This window comes from Scatophagus argus, chromosome 9 (genome assembly GCF_020382885.2).
Source record: "Scatophagus argus isolate fScaArg1 chromosome 9, fScaArg1.pri, whole genome shotgun sequence".
Lineage (NCBI taxonomy): Eukaryota > Metazoa > Chordata > Actinopteri > Scatophagidae > Scatophagus > Scatophagus argus.
The window spans coordinates 4,003,094-4,020,344 of record NC_058501.1 but is presented as its reverse complement, the minus strand read 5'-3'; the positions used below and the strand labels follow the sequence as shown (position 1 = coordinate 4,020,344).

At 41.3% G+C, this 17,251-nt stretch overlaps 1 protein-coding gene across 3 annotated transcripts in view; it reads left to right on the top strand.

Moving 5' to 3' along the window:
• Window positions 1-17,251, top strand: part of LOC124064934 (low-density lipoprotein receptor class A domain-containing protein 4-like) — a 176,825-nt gene that overhangs the window by 83,379 nt on the left and 76,195 nt on the right. For all 3 annotated transcript variants that reach the window (XM_046399844.1, XM_046399843.1, XM_046399845.1), the window contains one exon: window positions 6,311-6,451. In XM_046399844.1, the coding sequence (XP_046255800.1) occupies window positions 6,311-6,451 (141 nt within the window). The remainder of the gene's footprint in view (window positions 1-6,310; window positions 6,452-17,251) is intronic.

Genomic DNA, 17,251 nt, shown 5'->3' with positions numbered 1-17,251 from the left:
ATTGTTGCTGCTGCCATCTGTCTTGTTTTCTTTCTTCTCTTCATATCCTCCCGTTCTCCTCCTCCCAAATGGTTTGTGCCATGAAGCAGAATGTTTCCTTGCTTGCCTGTTGAGGCAGACAGGCTAACATATCAGCTGACTGGTAGGCTGACATCAGAGGAGAGGAGAGGCAAAAGAGATGATGGAGAGTGTGAGAATAGGAGGGGGAAGGTGGGCAAGTGCTTATGCAAATTGGGGCATTCAGTAATTGGACTGGCTAAATTTGACAGCAAAGTTTGTTCAAATCTCATCTGTCTGAGATTACTTAAGGCAGAAAAGTTTTTATGAAGAGGATTATCAGAAAAATGAATGCAGTAATTTCTTAACCTTTTGTCCAATGGACACAGGATTACTCTGCCAAGTGAGTTAAGTCTCAGGACTGGCTACATGTATTCTTAAATGGTGTTGTTGAAAAGTTGCATGCCCAGAAAGAGGTTATTAGAGATCCACAATGAAATTGACTGACTGAAGGGTAGGTTCAAATTTAAAGATGTCCAGTTCGACTAAAATTCCTCAAGCAAAGATCAGGAACATGGACTGTCTAACTGTCCATCCATCCATCCATTTTCCATACTGCTTATCTGTCCAGGGTCATGGGGGGGCTGGAGCCTAACCCAGCTGACTATGGGCAAGAGCAGGGGTACATCCTGGACTGGTTGCCAGTCGCAGGGCAGACACACAAAGACAGACAACCACACACTCTCACACACTCTTACCTAGGGGCAATGTAGAGCAGCCAGTTAACCTAATGTGCATGTTTTTGGTATTGTGGGAGGAAGCCGGAGTACCCGGAGAAAACCCTCGCAGGCACAGGGAGAACATGCAAACTCCACACAGAAGAGCCCAGACCGGGATTCAAACCTGGAACCCTCTTGCTGTGCTGCGAATACTGCACTGCTCTGCCACGCTGTGTCTAACTTTTCTTTCCGTTCTTTTAGTTTTGAGTATGTTTGCTCAAAGAGTGCTCTGTTTTTTCTATCATATTTATTATGTTTGGGATATGCTCTTAAAATTTTAAAGGAAGTGAGTCTGAGCAAAGTTCATCTGTATCTGCTGATCAGATCTCGCGCAGAACTTGGGGGCAATCATTCATCTCACTGTCTGGCATTTTCAAATCACGCTAATTAACCTGTATGTGTCTGTGTTTGTAAAGGATGCAGGCTGCATAATTCACCAGGGGAAGAATTTTCTGACATTTCAAAGCTTTCCTTCAAATTCATGTGACAGTTGAATGGGAGTACTGCTGGAGAGGAAGAAAAAGAAGAGCATTGGAGGAGACAGGGGATGGCCAGAAGATGGGAGAGTAAAAGCAAAGACACAAAGTGAGAGGATGGACAGAGGGGAAGAAGACAAGTAATGGAGAGTAATAGTGATGGAAAGGGGAGAATAGACAGAAGAGCAGATGAGACTGAAAGAGGACTCTAGACAGACAATGAGAGTGATAGATGAGACAAAATGAAAGACAGAGCGAGGAGAGGAGAGGCTGGGCAAGTCACTGAGGCTTCACTAATTGCCACTCAGAAGAAGCGGAGAGGGTTTGTTTCAAAGAACGGTCATGCTGGTCTGTTCTTTGAATCGGATCTCTGTTCCTGCCTTTCTGCACCCCCTCCCCCCCCACTGCCACCACTGCCGCCGTCTAGACAAGAGCAGAACAAGCTGTTCTTGTTATGGGAGGAAGAGGAGAAAATGTGCAGTGTCATTAGGTTGCTCACTGCCAGCCAGACAAATCAGAAGGACTCGCACCAGGAATGGGCCTGCAAGGTGTTTGTTGGTGTGTGCTCATGTGTCTGCGGGCAGGTACGAGCCGTCAGCGTTTGTGTGTGTCGATTAACTGCTGCTACCCACGCCGCGGCCCCCACCCACCCCCACAACAACACACTAATGAATTTCATTTAATGCTTCCTTCCACTTTTCCTGTGAAGGATTATTTTTTTTCCCTGCACCCTCCAAATACAAGAGAAATAAAAAAAAGAAGAATCCCAACCAGAAGTGTGAAGAATCTGGCTGAGACTTGATTGCAGCAGTCGATAAGTCCTTCTTAATCACATTAAGTAATGAGTTTGGCACGGAGGAGTCAAAGCTGATTTGTTACTATGGCGAAGACATCATTTGACTGAATATTTCAGTGGGAGTTGTGTAAATCAGTCCAATTATCTTAGCCTCACTAACTGTCCACATATGAAACAGGACTCATTTGTGAGACTAAACACGTGAAGTGATTCTGTAAATCCAAAATAGAACTGAGTCTCTGCAAATACCCTCACTATGCAGTGTTTTCATTGTTTCTCTTCTTGAACGCAACCTGGCCCCAGCTTAGCTGTGTGGAAATTGGGTAAAAACAAATTAAAAGTAACCTCTGGGGTTTGCAACCTCTGTTAGAGCCAGTGGGCAATGTTTTTGTGTGCTGGTGTTGTTTGTTCTTGTGCGCACACACAGGGATGTACGTGTATGTGCATGTGTGACAGATGAGTGGATGAAGTGATACCCACGCCTGTCAATAGTTTTACATTGTTCCACTGATCAGCCTGTGGCAGTAATGTACTATAAGATGTAGTGATGCGCTAACAAAGCTGAGAAAGAAGATAAGCAAACTTGCAACCAATGTATATCAAATTCCTCCAAAATATGATGTTGCAAATATTTTACTTATATTTTATTCCAATATTTTTAGAAAAGAAATGTATTCATAAGAAAACCCACAGTGCTTGTGAAACATAAATGCCTTTGTTTAAAAAAAAAAGAAAAAAAAAGGGCACCTTTAATTTAGGAATATACAACCTGTAAGCACAAAACTGAAGCTTTGTAGTGTGAGAAAATGTCATGTCATGATTGGTTTTTGAGACCACAAATCTAAAACTGTAAGCCTGCATTATAAAGTGGGAGCATGGAGTCTCAAAGACATACAGACTTGGAAAAGAGGCTCTAAAAGATACATTCACAACATTTGAACTTTGGCTCAACTTACTTCAAAATAGAGGTAGTCATTCAAACTAAATATTTACAAGTTAAATCAGCCTAATCCCATTCATCTCCCTGTTGAGGTAAGCCATTTTGGGAATGGGAGTTTGGAATTCTATTTTTGAATGGTATTTGTTAGTTTTCTTTTTTTGTTTTAATACTTGTATTATATTTCTATGTTAGCATATAGTGGAAATGCGTGCTTGTGCCCCCCAACCCATGAGCACACACACTGAAGAGAATATCACCAGTCATGTACACAACATCAGCCATCTACCTCCATTCATCTGCAATCCAAAATAGTGTGACAGCAACTGAATTGTGGAAACACTGAAAATCACATTGTTAAACACAAATACAAAATAGACACAGCATGAAAGTTGTGATGTTTTAATCTGCCTATTATAAGTCTCTCATTATTGTGCAATAGTAATTCTGCATATTCCTCAATATTTCAGCTGATATGGTGCTTTAATGGAGCATTCCCCCAAACAAATTTCCATTAATGTTAACCCAAAGCAGTTGTCACTTATTACACCTGGAGCCCTGGGGATTCTGGGATTGCCTGGGATTGCCTCAAGTACCTCCCTGGTTTTTCATGACATATGTGGTTTGCATTATGATTGATTTGCCTTTGGTGTAGGAGGATGTTTTTTTACTCCCTGCATTATAAATCTGAGAAAATGACTTTTGTCTCAGAAAGAAAGCAAAAAAAGTTTTCTCCATAGAGACAACATGCAGCATTCTCAACGTCATATGAACCCACCCCCACCACTCAAGTATTATTTGTTAAAGTTTGTGTGAGTTTTAATTATAGCAATAATTATGCTGGGAGTGATAAATTAGAACCCACGTTAAGAGTGAAAATTTGTGGCTTCATTTAAAATAAAGTTGTAGTGAAGGGTAGATAAAGTTCAGGAATAGTTCGGGAGCAACGAAGCCCTCCAAGAATATCAAGTATGAAAGTAAATACACAGGACGCCTAATGGGTTTCTATTCTGGCTAAATTATAATTACCTAATTCACACACAGTTCACACATTTAATTATCAGGTAGGGTTCTAGTCTGACTGGTTTTCTCTTGCCATTGGATTGTAAGTGTTGAAAACAGATATATGAAAAACACCATCTCTTTCCAGAAACAATTGTGTGGTTATTGTGGATAATCCACCCACCTGTCAACAGTTCTCATCAGGAACTATTATTTAAAGGTATGAAAGCCAGTGCCAACTGCTTACAGTGAGCTCTTTGGATTATCCTGAGCAACCAGGACATTGTTTTTCGAAAAACATATTCCTGTTGAGGGGTCCATGGGTTATTATTTAGTGCTGTAGGAAACCAGAAATGGAATTCCATTCACATTCACCATATTGGGTTGGAGACAGGTAGTTGAAGTCTTAGCAGTAGATATTTTACAATTTCTGCAACTACGACAAAATTGTCTCCACTACTTGATATCGCTTACTTACTAAATCTGCTTCCAGATGGCAGGACGTACCAGTGCTTCCATGAATAAATGTAGTATAAAACCTTTCACGTCTCCAGAGGGAGCTGACTCAAGTCTGTTAAATGTCCTTAAGTGATGTCACTCGAGTTAGTGTAGCTTAGGGCTGAAGTCTACAAAAAAGTTTGAAAATGATAAATGTGGATGTTGATGGGGTTACAAAGAGCTAAAACCACACCTGTGTGGCCAGCTCTTCATACACTATATAGACAAGGTAGCACCTGACCATTACACTAATGGGGTCTTTAATGACATCACAGTCATAAACATTCACATTCAGTCCTTTGTGTTCACGACAGGTGTCTTGTTATGGTTATGGTGGTGTCAAGTCAGTCTTATACACGTCCCTTCAAATAATGCAGTACTGATTTTTGACTGCAAAATGACATTTGTGATATCAGTTGAACCAGAAAGGAGCCACCACACGGTGTATGGAACATGCATGCTGTCATAAACCCAAATTAACTGAACTTCTTCTCAAGCTTTTTCTTTTTGTTGTTGTAGAATACATAGCAGTGCGTGTGAGTCTTTATCTCTCAAGCTTTATTTATTTTCCCCTCTCTGCAGAGGCTGACACTTTCTGGATTTCGTGGTGGGCTCAGTGTGAGCGTAGCTCTCAGACTGTAGCTCTGGGGCGTACTGACGTGGCCTTGCTTTCCAGTGCCTCAACCACTTTGTTGTTGTTGTTATTTTCACTTATTACGATTAAAGTTCAGCATGATTATTCATTCCCTCTGGAATATATATATTTGTCATTTTCACATTCAATTTTCTTTTTTTTCTTTTTTTTTTTTTTTAACCAGATAGTGCTAATCAGGCATATTAATATTTAGAGGGAAAGAAGCATTTTGGTAATAAACGTGACAGTATTTTATGGTTCGGGGCTGCGGCACATCAAAAGCCCGTTTGAAAAGCTGTTTATTTATTTGTTGTTTTGAACAGGAGACGGGAGCTTTTTGCCTGACTCTTGTTTCTGTGTGAGCACAACACATTAACTGTGCTTTGTGTTTGAGCTTACAGGTAAAAAGAAAAAAAAATTCACATGACCTTGCATATTCTGAGGCATAGATAACGGGCAGGACTGCACGGAAGAGCCCAGTATTTGAGCATTTTGTTGTCCAAAGAGTTTAGCAGTGCTTGTACACATTTTAGAGTGTGTCTGCATGCACTACTACTAGTGACATTCGTGTATGTGTGGTTTGTGTGGGCGTACTTTTTTTTAGCTTCTTTTTTTTGTATGAACACCTCTTGTAAACATGTATTTTTATCAAAATAATTTTGTAAATATATTAATTTTTCCATTATTGCTTGATTGTGTTGGCAGAACGGCGGCTCAGTGATTAGCGCTGTCTCCTCACAGCAAGAGGGTTCCAGGTTCAAATCCCAGTCTGGGCCCTTCTGTGTGGAGTTTGCATGTTCTCCCTGTGCCTGCGTGGGTTTGTTCCAGGTGCTCTGTCTTCCTCCCACAGTCCCAAAGTCATGCACATAAATACCCCCCCCCATGACCCTGATGACTGAGCGGTATAGAAAATGGATGAATGGTTGATTGTGTTACAGTCATTGATAAAGGAGCAGATCACTCATTTTTTTTGTCATTCTTTCAAACCAATAAAGATCTTGCAGACCTTGAATAAACAGAGCGTTTTGTTCTCTAAGCATGCAGAGTGGCACATCAGATATAATATTTGCTTCTAGACTGATGTTCAGACTGTGAACACAGATAAACTACACATTTGAAATGGTTGTGTTAAAAAAATGTTTCTTCTCTTTCTACTTGTCCCCCTCCACCCTCCCTTCCCTCACTGTACAGAGTGCAAGTTCCACTGCACCAATGGGAATTGTTTGCGTCTGGGCTCGCTGATCTGCAACCAGCTGAATAACTGTGGGGACAACAGTGATGAAGAGAACTGCCCTGTGGTCACTCAGCACCCTCCACCAGGCATCTTCAACTGTGAGTGCTGCAGGATGCTGCTCCTCCTCTATACCTCCTAATATCCAACAACCCAAACAGACACAGACTCACATCTTCACCCTGGTGATCTTCCCTCTTTCATTCCCTTCACTTTCCTCTCTGCTGTTTTAATTCTGATCTGCCCAGGGGTCTCTTTGTCGAGCCCAGTGAGCAGATGTGAGTGTAGTACCTTCTTTTTTGGTTGTGGTAAAGCAAACACGTTTCCATGGAATATATTGATTTACAATGTATTGATTTACATTTTTAGAATAGAGCTTATGATTCAAAAAGTGGCAAACTCCTGCACGCCATTAGCACTAAATTTTACAACCTCGATTCTAAAAAGATTGGGATGCTGTGTGCAACATAATGGACTGTGTTCACCCATGATGGCTTTCTGAAGGTGTTCCTGAGCCAATGTAGTGATATCCTTTATCCAATCATGTGTTTCACAAAGTGGTGATGCTGTCATACAGTAGTTGGAGGTGAATGACCTGCCATCCCTGTAGATAATCACAGGATTTTTGTCATACCCATATAAAACCTCATCCTCCTCAAAATTTTCTCCACCTTTCCATTTCTGTGCAGTTTTTGTTTGAATCTCTTTACTGCTTTCATAAGCGCTTCCCTCCACCCCACCAACCTCTCCACCAGACACCTCCTTCTACCTCCCGCTGAGCAGCACTGTCCAGGGAACGAGATGAGAGTGTTCCCTCGACTCGTCACGATCAATGGAAACAGAGAGAGACACACAGGGAGAAGGAGACGGAGACAGAGAGAGAGAGAGAGGGTGAAGGACACCAATGGGCTACGATGGCTGTCTGCCAGGCCACTTTGATGTGCTGCAGCGTTCTCTTTCAACAACTTTTAGGAGGAGAGGGAAAACTTTTTACAGCAGCACTTTCATCCTCGGCTCTGTTTGTGTGTCTGGCGGGTTCCTTACCTTCCCCTCCATCTCTTCCTCCCACCCCTCCCTCCCTCACCCCTCCCTCACTCCCTATCTCAAATGTGCTTCACCTCTCAAACCTAAATGTATCCTACTTTTTTTTTCCTCTTTCTGTCTACGCTTCTTTTCCTCCACAAAGCACTAGAAACAACCTTTTTTTTATTTTGGGATGGAGGGGTGGGTGCCTTTGGGTGAGTATGGGGGGGCTGCACTCATTTCCAATGGATAGAATCCTGAGCTGGGTACTTAAAATATTTAGCTGTCTAGAGCGAATGTTAATGTAAGTGTCTGTGGCCAGTGTTATGGGAAAGCTGTACAATGATTGTAATTTTCTGAGCCGGTGCACATTTTCTGGTGATGCCTGAGAGACGCAGAGGGAGCAAGGGAGAAAGAGAGAGATGGGTGGAGGGAGAGAAAAAGAAAGGGAGAGATTGCCAAAGAGTGGCAGGGGATTGAAAAGAGTGCAGACAGACTCGGGGGAGAGGAGAGAAAAGGGGGAGTTGGAAGGAAGACAGAGGGCCAAGACAGAGACGTGGATGTGGGGGGGGGGGGGTGAGGAGGAGAAAGAGAGGAAGAGGGAAGGAGAGGGACATAGAAAATGTTTCTGTGGTAATGGAGTTTGCCATCTTGTTGTAGCCGCTGGCTGTTGCCGTGGCAGTGGCAGACAGATGGATCATGAATACTGTCTAGACACACTACAGCCTGACGCCCTGCACCTCCTCTCCTCTCCTCTCCTCTTCTCTCCTCTCCTCTCCTAATATTGTTGTCAGTTTCCACTTGTTAGCATTAGACCTTTATATAGCAAACCTTTTGACTCATCAAAGCATAAAAAGCACGGATGTAACTCATAGCGTTAACATGCACGTGTGTCAGTAAGTGATTCCAGTGCAGTTCATTCCTGATGTCATGTTATCAGTGTTATTAATGTTATTAAGTAGACCTGTGGTTTTCCTCTAGAGACTGTTCAAATGTCCACTATGAAAAAAAATCGATGTTGCATCCGGTGAAAGCACAGTTAAAGTGCATTCTTTTTACTTTTTATCCTCAAATTAAAAAAAGGAAGTTGTTAATAATATTCACGCAGTATACTCACAGACGCTTCTGCTGCAGCCTTTCTTGGCCTGGTATGCTCAGTAGCTACTGATAGATAATGTCAACAGACTTACAGTGAAGTATACTGAGCACCACTGAGCAGTTCACAGTTTATTTTTCTGGCGTTTCTTCATTTCATTCCAGCATCATCCCATTATTGTCATTTTAACCACAGTGTTGTACCCAAGTTATATAGTTTTGCTTTAAAAATGTAGTTTTCGAACATTGCTCTCAGACTTAGTGACATGACTTAAAAGACGGTGTCATCAAAAACTCAGCTTTTTCAAGTTTGTTGCTCACTTGCATCAAATTATATGTCGCAATATTTTGAACAAATACCTTGATTTTGATATATTGACATTACTGTAGGGATGATGAGATTTTTGTTTAATAATCATCAGTAATGTAATAACTAAGTGAGTAAAGGTAAAGGAACAATCTGGTACGTTCAGAAAATCACATCACTTTAGAGTAATACAGCAATAAGAACCAGGCAAAGACAGCACTTATGCTATACTGCAATGTAATAATATTCAGAATGTTAAGATAATATGCAGTTTTGTATCACAGCATCAATTTAGTGTCAATATATAGCCCAGTCCCATGTAACAGACATCAACGTTCAACAGGACAAAACCAAAAACCTCCCTAGGGGGGTACGGAAGAGTTGAAGGCAAATCATGGAGGGAGAAACATGAAGCAAAGATACTGTGTGAGTTGAATTTGAGTCCAAAATTTTCCTCATTCTTGATGTCATAGCGTAGTCAGACCTTATCACAGACATGAGACACATATTAATATAATTCAAAGTGACTTAGACTTCCAGACGATATTATTACTTCTGATGTCCATCCGTTATTTGCGGTGTGCTGTTCTTTATCCTCTGTGCTTCATGCACAGTTGATCACTGAGGTCTATATGATCCTTGAGAAGTGACTGTCTAAAACACCATTTAGCTTATAAAGAACATTTGTGTGTTTTCCGGAGTGTGTTTCATCACACATCAAAAAGTGAATGCTTCATGCGGCCGTTTTGCTTTAGCCGGTCTTCTCTTTGCTCTCTTACCTTGTTAGTCTCTGCTGAAGTGTGAGGAGGGGACAGCGAAGGAGAACAGAAGATGGTTTGGATCGATGGTCAACTCTAGCTTAGCCATTGATCCCAGTCCAGTGTGAACGGCACTTCAATAGCACCTAGCATCTTGCAAGCCCTCGGGCTCACTGATTGATTCTGTTTGTGTTGGAGAGTCATAACTCTGTGAAGGCTCATTATTGACTACTCCTCCATTCCAGACTGTCTGAGTGTCTTAGACAGGGCTGTTGTGTACCACTGATAGCTTTAACATTTTTTTTTCTGCTGCCATAAAGTTGCTTTTTTTCTTGAGACACACCATTTCTGAGACAGATGTCTAAGGTCATTTCTGTGTTAGCGGCACACTTTTTTCCCTTCTCAGTTTTAGAGATTCTGCTCAATGGTTTTGGCTTTTCATTTTAATCAGTGTATGAGTTCTTCTGTCGGCATTTACTTATGCAGCGATCATGGTGAGGTGTGTGTGATTTTGTCATACATTTTCTTATTGGTTTTACAAAGTTTGAAAAGCATTTCAACATAAATAGTAACATTGAGATTATAAAACAGACAGTGTTGGTCAACTGGACACCCAGCGTTTTCGTCTCCGTTGTCTGGTATAGGGATGTTCCTGATGACATTGAATGACATTTAAGCTGGAGGTTTAAACTTCGCGTTTGAAATGTGTTGAGTACAGATTAAACACCCTCCCTAAAAATATTGTGTGTATTATAAGAGCCATTTGAAGCCATAAATCACATTTTTCAGTAATGTCTTAGGCACGACAGGTAACATGTCTTTTGTCTTTGATGGAATATTTATTGCTCACCATTGTTGTTCTTCATTGTGTTACATGCAAGAATCCAAGAATTCACAACTACTGTCCATAAATCTCCATACAGCCAGACATTTCACCACCACTGCAACGCAGTGTTTCACCCAGCGTAGCGCTCAAATCTATTTAGGCACCTCCGTCCAGCAACACCTGTCCCCTCACTGAAAGTTCCTACTTATATTGTAACTGACCCAAAGCACAAAGGTGACTCCTACTAGACCAGCACGGTGTCCAACTTACACAGAAATGACAGCTACATGGACATTAATAATGATTTAATAACCAACAAGTATTTCTCTTGTCAACTACTGAAGGCAGCGATATTTAAACAACTAGTGAGTTAACACATCTCTAGTCTAGTGGCTTATGGTCAGCTGACATAATGACTTTTGAATTGAGGTGGCGTAATCCTACAAAAAAAAAATGCTTAAAGTGTTGTAGGTTGTCAATATCTAGAACAATGTTTCTAACACTATACTTTGGTTGGTTTCTGGGTTGGTGTGGTTTCCCAGATTTTTAACATCTTAGACACAACATCTTTGGCCATTCCCGTTGCACTTTTGGCTATAATATTATCTTGATTTCTGCTCCCACCCAAACGCATCTGATTGGCATTTTTCAACCGTCTTCCTTGCTGTTTCCTTGCTCGATTCTGCCTCTAATTTCCTTGATGCTTCATATCACTTAGCCTAACCTCATGGTTGAACAACCCTCTGGTTAGCTTCTCTGCTCTTCATCCTCACTTTGTTGCCCTCCTCCCTCCCCTTATTTCTCATTCTCCCTCTGCCTCCCTTTTCCCCTCTTTATCTTTCTTTTCACTCAGTTTTGACCCTAAATCCCATGTTGGAGGACTTGCTGTATAATCATGGTGTCAACATAGTGGAGTCTCACTCTGTGCAGCTGTTGTCATTGCCAGGACTTGATCTCCACTGCGACTCAGAGGTCAATTAGGCAGCAAATGAATGTAGCTGCAGGATGCTGCTAATTGAACGGTACCGTTGGGTTTAGGCATTGATGGTGTGGAGGAGGATCATAAGATGATCATGGCTGTGATTAGATGGGAGCGACCCCCAGACCACAGGCACAACTGGGAAATATTTGTTTGTATGTGCAGTATGTATTTCAGCTTCTATGAAAGTCCATTTCTCACTCATGAGAAATTGTATATTTCAGATTAAATTACTGTACAAAGTTTTAACCGCAAAACATTTGCTGAATATACATGCTCTTGAAACATGTGCACGTTCTTTGAGGATGACATGGAATCTTTACCTGACGTGTTTTGTAGTATGAAAGTAGAGGTGTATGCAGACACCTTGGTCAGCACGATAAACCTACATATTTTTTATGTATAGCACAAATGACAAAGATTGACCATTATAAACCAGACATAAAACAGGACTGTATTGAGGAAACCATCATGTAAAACAAGTAACCAAGGAGTCAGTTATTAGACATGTGATGCTGGATTCTAAAACTCCACTCGATGAGTGTTGATTAACTGATGTAATCGAACAAAATAACCTCTTCTTTTCTTCATTATGACTGAAGCATTCAATTTTGATTATTTTCAATCAAGCATTTCACAAGATTAGTAGCAAGAGAAGAGGTGAAGAACCAGCTTTTACTTTGCCTTCTACCACACTGGTGGCATCATTATCTCCTTGGACTGGCGTGCATCACACTGTCTTGCTCCCAGCTAGCAGTGATGTAATTTTTTTTTGTCTGTGAGCCATCCTCAGACATGGCAGCCTGGTACTTATTTTTTATGTTGTGCACCATTGTGGTAATAATACTAAAGTGAACAAGTGCATCATACAATTCATATTTGACTTTTCTGTCTTTCTGGAGGAAATGATACCACACTGAGCCTTTAGCAGGCTTCATTTTTTTATCTCAGACTGCTAGCTAGTGCAACGAGTGTGTGTGTGTGTGTGTGTATGTAAATTAATCCATTGACAAGCAACAGCTATCAGAAACTGGTGGTTTAATAATTAAGGGTTGCCTATTAACACCCCTAAATTGTACCCATAACATCACCAGCTAACAGCACTAGCAAACATTAGCAAGCCAGCTAATCCAAATTAGCTAACAACATAAGAAGCTAACTATCAACACAATGCAAAAAACAAGCCAAACTGCCTCCTCAGCTACCTTGTTGGAGCATGCAACAAAGCTTCTGTTTTTTACATGATACCATGCTGATACCATCCTCTAACACAATGCTAGCCAGCAACATGTTTAATAGGTATATTGTGACTTAGGCATACAGTTTGTATCTCAGTAATAAAAGGGAAAAAACAGGTGGGTTATTACAGAAAAATAACTTCTTCACATCTTAGTTATGATTTTTTACACAACTCTCTGTTTTCTACATTCTTCCAGTTGAACTGCTGCCATGTACAGTGATTGATGTGCGATGTTTAAATATCACTTTACATGTTTATGCTTGGGCGGACAGCTGCACAGGGAAAGGGTTCCAGGTTTGAATCCCAGTTCCAAGGTTTGCATGTTCTCCCTGTGCCTGCGTGGGTTTTCTCCGGGTACTCTGGCTTGCTCCCACAATCCCAAAAAACAAACACGCACATTAGGTTAACAGGCTACTTTACATTGCCCCTAGGTATGAGTGTGTGAGCATGTGTGATTGTCTGTGTGTGTTGACCTAGCGATTGACTGCTGACCGGTCCAGGGTGTACACCACCACCCCCCCCCCCGCGACCCTTACGGATAAGCGATACAGAAAATGGAAGGATGGTTATACTTATAAGACAGCACAAACTCACCGTCACCTCACTTTGTTGCTTCGCTGTGTTCTGAGGTTGCGTTCAGATAAATTAACAATTAATTAGGGCTGCATAGCATAGTTAGCATGATGAATGTTATCTTTATTTCCACTGTTTGGTGAGGTCCCCGTTTTGTAAAAGAAAGCAGCTTTAGATGTGTGTGTGTGAGAGAGAGATGGGAGGGATTTCCAGCTCGTCAATATTCAGACTAGTGAAGCTGTTGCAGTGTTCACTCTGAGCAGACGCACTGACAAACACTAGGTGAAGCACTGAATAAACAGGTTCACCACGACCTCCCTCTTCTTTCCTCATGTTGTTGTCTTTCAGCCTCTTTCTTTGTCTCTCGACCTCTCTTCCTAAACCCGCTGGCAGCCTTTGAAGCGGGTTTAACGTTTGGTTTTTTTTCCGGCAGTGCTCAGGTCAGCGATGAGTGGAGCCTGGCTCTTAGTCTGTCAGGCCAATTAAATGTGACAGCAGCTGCAGATGCTTAAGACCGCCATCGCCTTGGTTGCACCACTGCTCAACGGCAACAACTTGAACTCTTGCCCTTCCATATGGTCAACTCCAAAGGCAACCCGCTGTTGAGTCAGAAAGGGGTGATGTGGCACAGGTGACTGATCATTGAATCTTTATCCTTCTGGATATTCCACACAGGATGTGTTTGGTTTATGTTATTCTGTGAGAGACTAGTCATCGTTTGAGTACAGAGTGATGCACCATCTCCAAAAAGCCTGCGTAGAAAAAATAGCCTTATGTTGCTTAAAAGTCACCCATTGTTGAGGTTTGAGAATATTTCATAATATAAATGTTGTAGAATTTTTATTTAGTAGATGGTCATGTTTTCTGAAGCAAGAATACATAACCACAGAGTAGAATTTTTATTTAGTTATTTATTTTTAGGAAATTTCACCATTTTTCCTTTGAAGATTAGCTAACTTGGGTATACTGTCCTCTGTGGCACTGAGGGAAACTTAATAGAAATGTGAGTTTTTACTGGAACGGGGGGATCCAACAGAAGACAATACTGAGTTGCGTCATATAGTGCTGATAGTGTTACTGACACAGCAATGTCAAAACATTGGAATGCCCTTTTGATTTGTTGCATTTGTTTATTAAAACTTGAGTCACAGAACTTTTATGTGAAGAAATAATAAACCCATACATTTTAAATTTACATCAAAATGCTCTCATGCATAATTATGTATTGTCCCTCATAATGTCACGCCCCTTGTGAAGCTCTGAATACAAACATGAATGATGTCCTGCAAACAATGAACTCTGTGTTATTTTTCATGTCTTGTCACCCAGAAATCTTCAACAGATTGGTGCTGGTTGGCTGTTGGGGTTGTTGTTGTTTTTCCACCTTCGTACATGTGAGGCATCATGGGGTGACACTTGCTGGCTGGATGACTTCTTCTGTGGCTGTAGTCTTGCTGTATTCCTTACTTTCTATTCATGTATACTTTTAGCTCTGGGTTTTTGGAATATTTTATATCTTTTACCGTACTTTAATGTTTGGGTGTCAAGGAATGTGAAAACGAAAGTTAGGAAGAACATTTGAGTCACAGGTGAAGCTCTCTTTCAGGAGAACTCTGTCTCATAACCTCTCAGTCCCCTTTCTACTGTGGTCTTGCTGTAGTGCTGATTGTGTTTTTTTGCTTCCAGCGTAGAGAATTCAGATATTCTTTTCAGATATTGGAAGAAAGAACAGTCTCCACCGGCGGCTGCTGCAGACTGTATCTGGTATGTGGGTCTTCTTCAGTGAGAAAACACTCCTCTGGTGTTTTCCTTTCAACGTAGTTTACATTCCAGCATAGATGTAGAATTCAGGAATTTGTCTCCAGTTACCACTGTAAGAAAACATAATGTGTTGTGATGTTACTGTCCAACTGGCCCCTCCTGAGTCATTAGTATGCATAACAGGCACACTCCGGTGAACAGGTCGAGGTTGGAGGTCAAGGGTGAGTAGAGCTAATGCTTTCATGCTCTTGATTCAGCTCCTCTCGGGTGTAATACCCGCCTGTCAATTTGTTTGAGCTGCGGATTTACATAATGAATTTATATTAGCCAGTGTTCTCCACACACTCCCTTCTTCACTCCCCTCTCTCTCTTCAGCTCGCTCTATCTCCTAGTGTTGCAATTACTCCCCTTGCTCTCTCCCTCTCTCTCTCTCTCTCCACTTCCCCTCGTTCTTTCCACCTCCCCTCTCCGCTCCCCTCATCCTCCTCTCATCAAGTTTACCAAGTGCCCAGAGAGCAGAGTGTTTAAATGCAAACGAGCCTCATTTCCAAACTGACGCCACAGCCCAAGTATGCCTTGCATACAACAGCTCGAGCCCTGCTGAGAGGCTCCGACAAGAGATGGATGGATGGAGATGATGGAAGGAGAGAAAGCAAGTGATGGAAATGGAGAGAGGAGTGGGGATTCTTGGAAGTAATGTGCAAGTATAAAATAGGATGCAGAGCAGCAGGGTGGCGGAGCTCGTAGGTGTCGGGCGCTATTGACATTCCTGCCAGATAATAGGTGATGAACAAGCCACTGTCTTGTTAGTCATAACATTCATTTCACCATACAATGGTGCTTTCTTTCATTTGTGCATCTGCATGTAACCAAGTGCAGCACAACTGTAGTATTTTTTGTTTTCACCATGACAGTAATGTTATACACGAAAAACAGTATCAAAATTGTTATGTACCTCATCTTATTGTTGTTTCTTCATGTATGTTTGAAGCTGTATAAAGGACAGGGTGAAACGCATTGAGTGGTGTGGAAGTACCTGGACTTAAATAGCTTAAGTCAGCATAACGTACATTTCCACGGGACTAATGTGACCGTTACAAAATCACACAATATAACACTAACTTCTGTTTTTAACATTAATGCACAATTTTCTTATTACTTCTAATTGTGTCTGCTTTGCTGTTTTTAGTCAGTTTAAATGAGACTGTAAAACATTATAAAAGACATAATAATAAATTCCTCTTCTTACAAATGTAAAGTTGAAATCATAAGCAATAAATTGTACCTTTGCTTAATGCAGTAGCCTTAGCATTTTGTTGCTACAGTCTTGTGTGACCAGTAGCTTATGGTGGCTAATGCTAGCTTCCATTAGTAAACAGACGTTACTGAATCTGATTGCTGAGTTAATTACATTGATTTTCTGTTCTACTTATACAACTATTTGAAAAATGTAATAGTTAAAAAAAGTTTAACAGTTAATTTAATAGTCACTTCTCGCATACTAATGTTCAGCTGATATAACCTTGTAACCGTTAATCTTGGCTCATTAGCACTAAACATAAACTACAGGTGAGGCTGATGGGAATGTTGTTTTTTGAAAGTCATCAAAACAATGGGCAGGTTAAAATTTAGACTTGACAATGGCAGATCAACAAAATCATTACAATTAATTCTGAGGGGAACATGAATGTGTGAACCAGTCTTTCATAGCCATCTACCTAGAATTATTCAGACATTTTGCCAAAAGCCGCAAATGTAAGCCTGCTGTTAGCACTAGAGAAAAAGTCAGAGGAAATAAGAAGTCATTAGAATTCCTATGGGGATCATGACTACACAAAATATCATGTCAGCCCAACGAAGGGTGTTTTAGTCTGGACCAATGGGTGTTTTAGTCTGGACCAAAGTGGTGGCTCTGTCACACCAGTGACAGAATGACAAAGAGTTCCTAGACCACATAGCTGCTGGCTACAAATATTATGAAATATACTTGGAGCAACAGAGAAAATGAGAAATAAAGGCCTGGTTTTCTCTCCATCCCTGCCACTATTTGAGAATTTATATTTTGTGTGTGTGTGTGTGTGTCACAACACACTCCCGCTGTCCCTCTCACACACATTGCATTCCCAGCACACCTTCCTCTTATGACCACTCTGCTATGGAGGTGTGTGGCCATTCACCTCCTGCCATCCACACACACACACACACACACACACACACCCACACACACCTGACAGTGACAGTGGACTTACATCACTGTTCATGACAGAGAGCTGCTGTAAAACTTCCCTGGGGGCACTGTGTGTGTGTGTGTGTGTGTGTGTGTGTGTTTGTGTGTATGT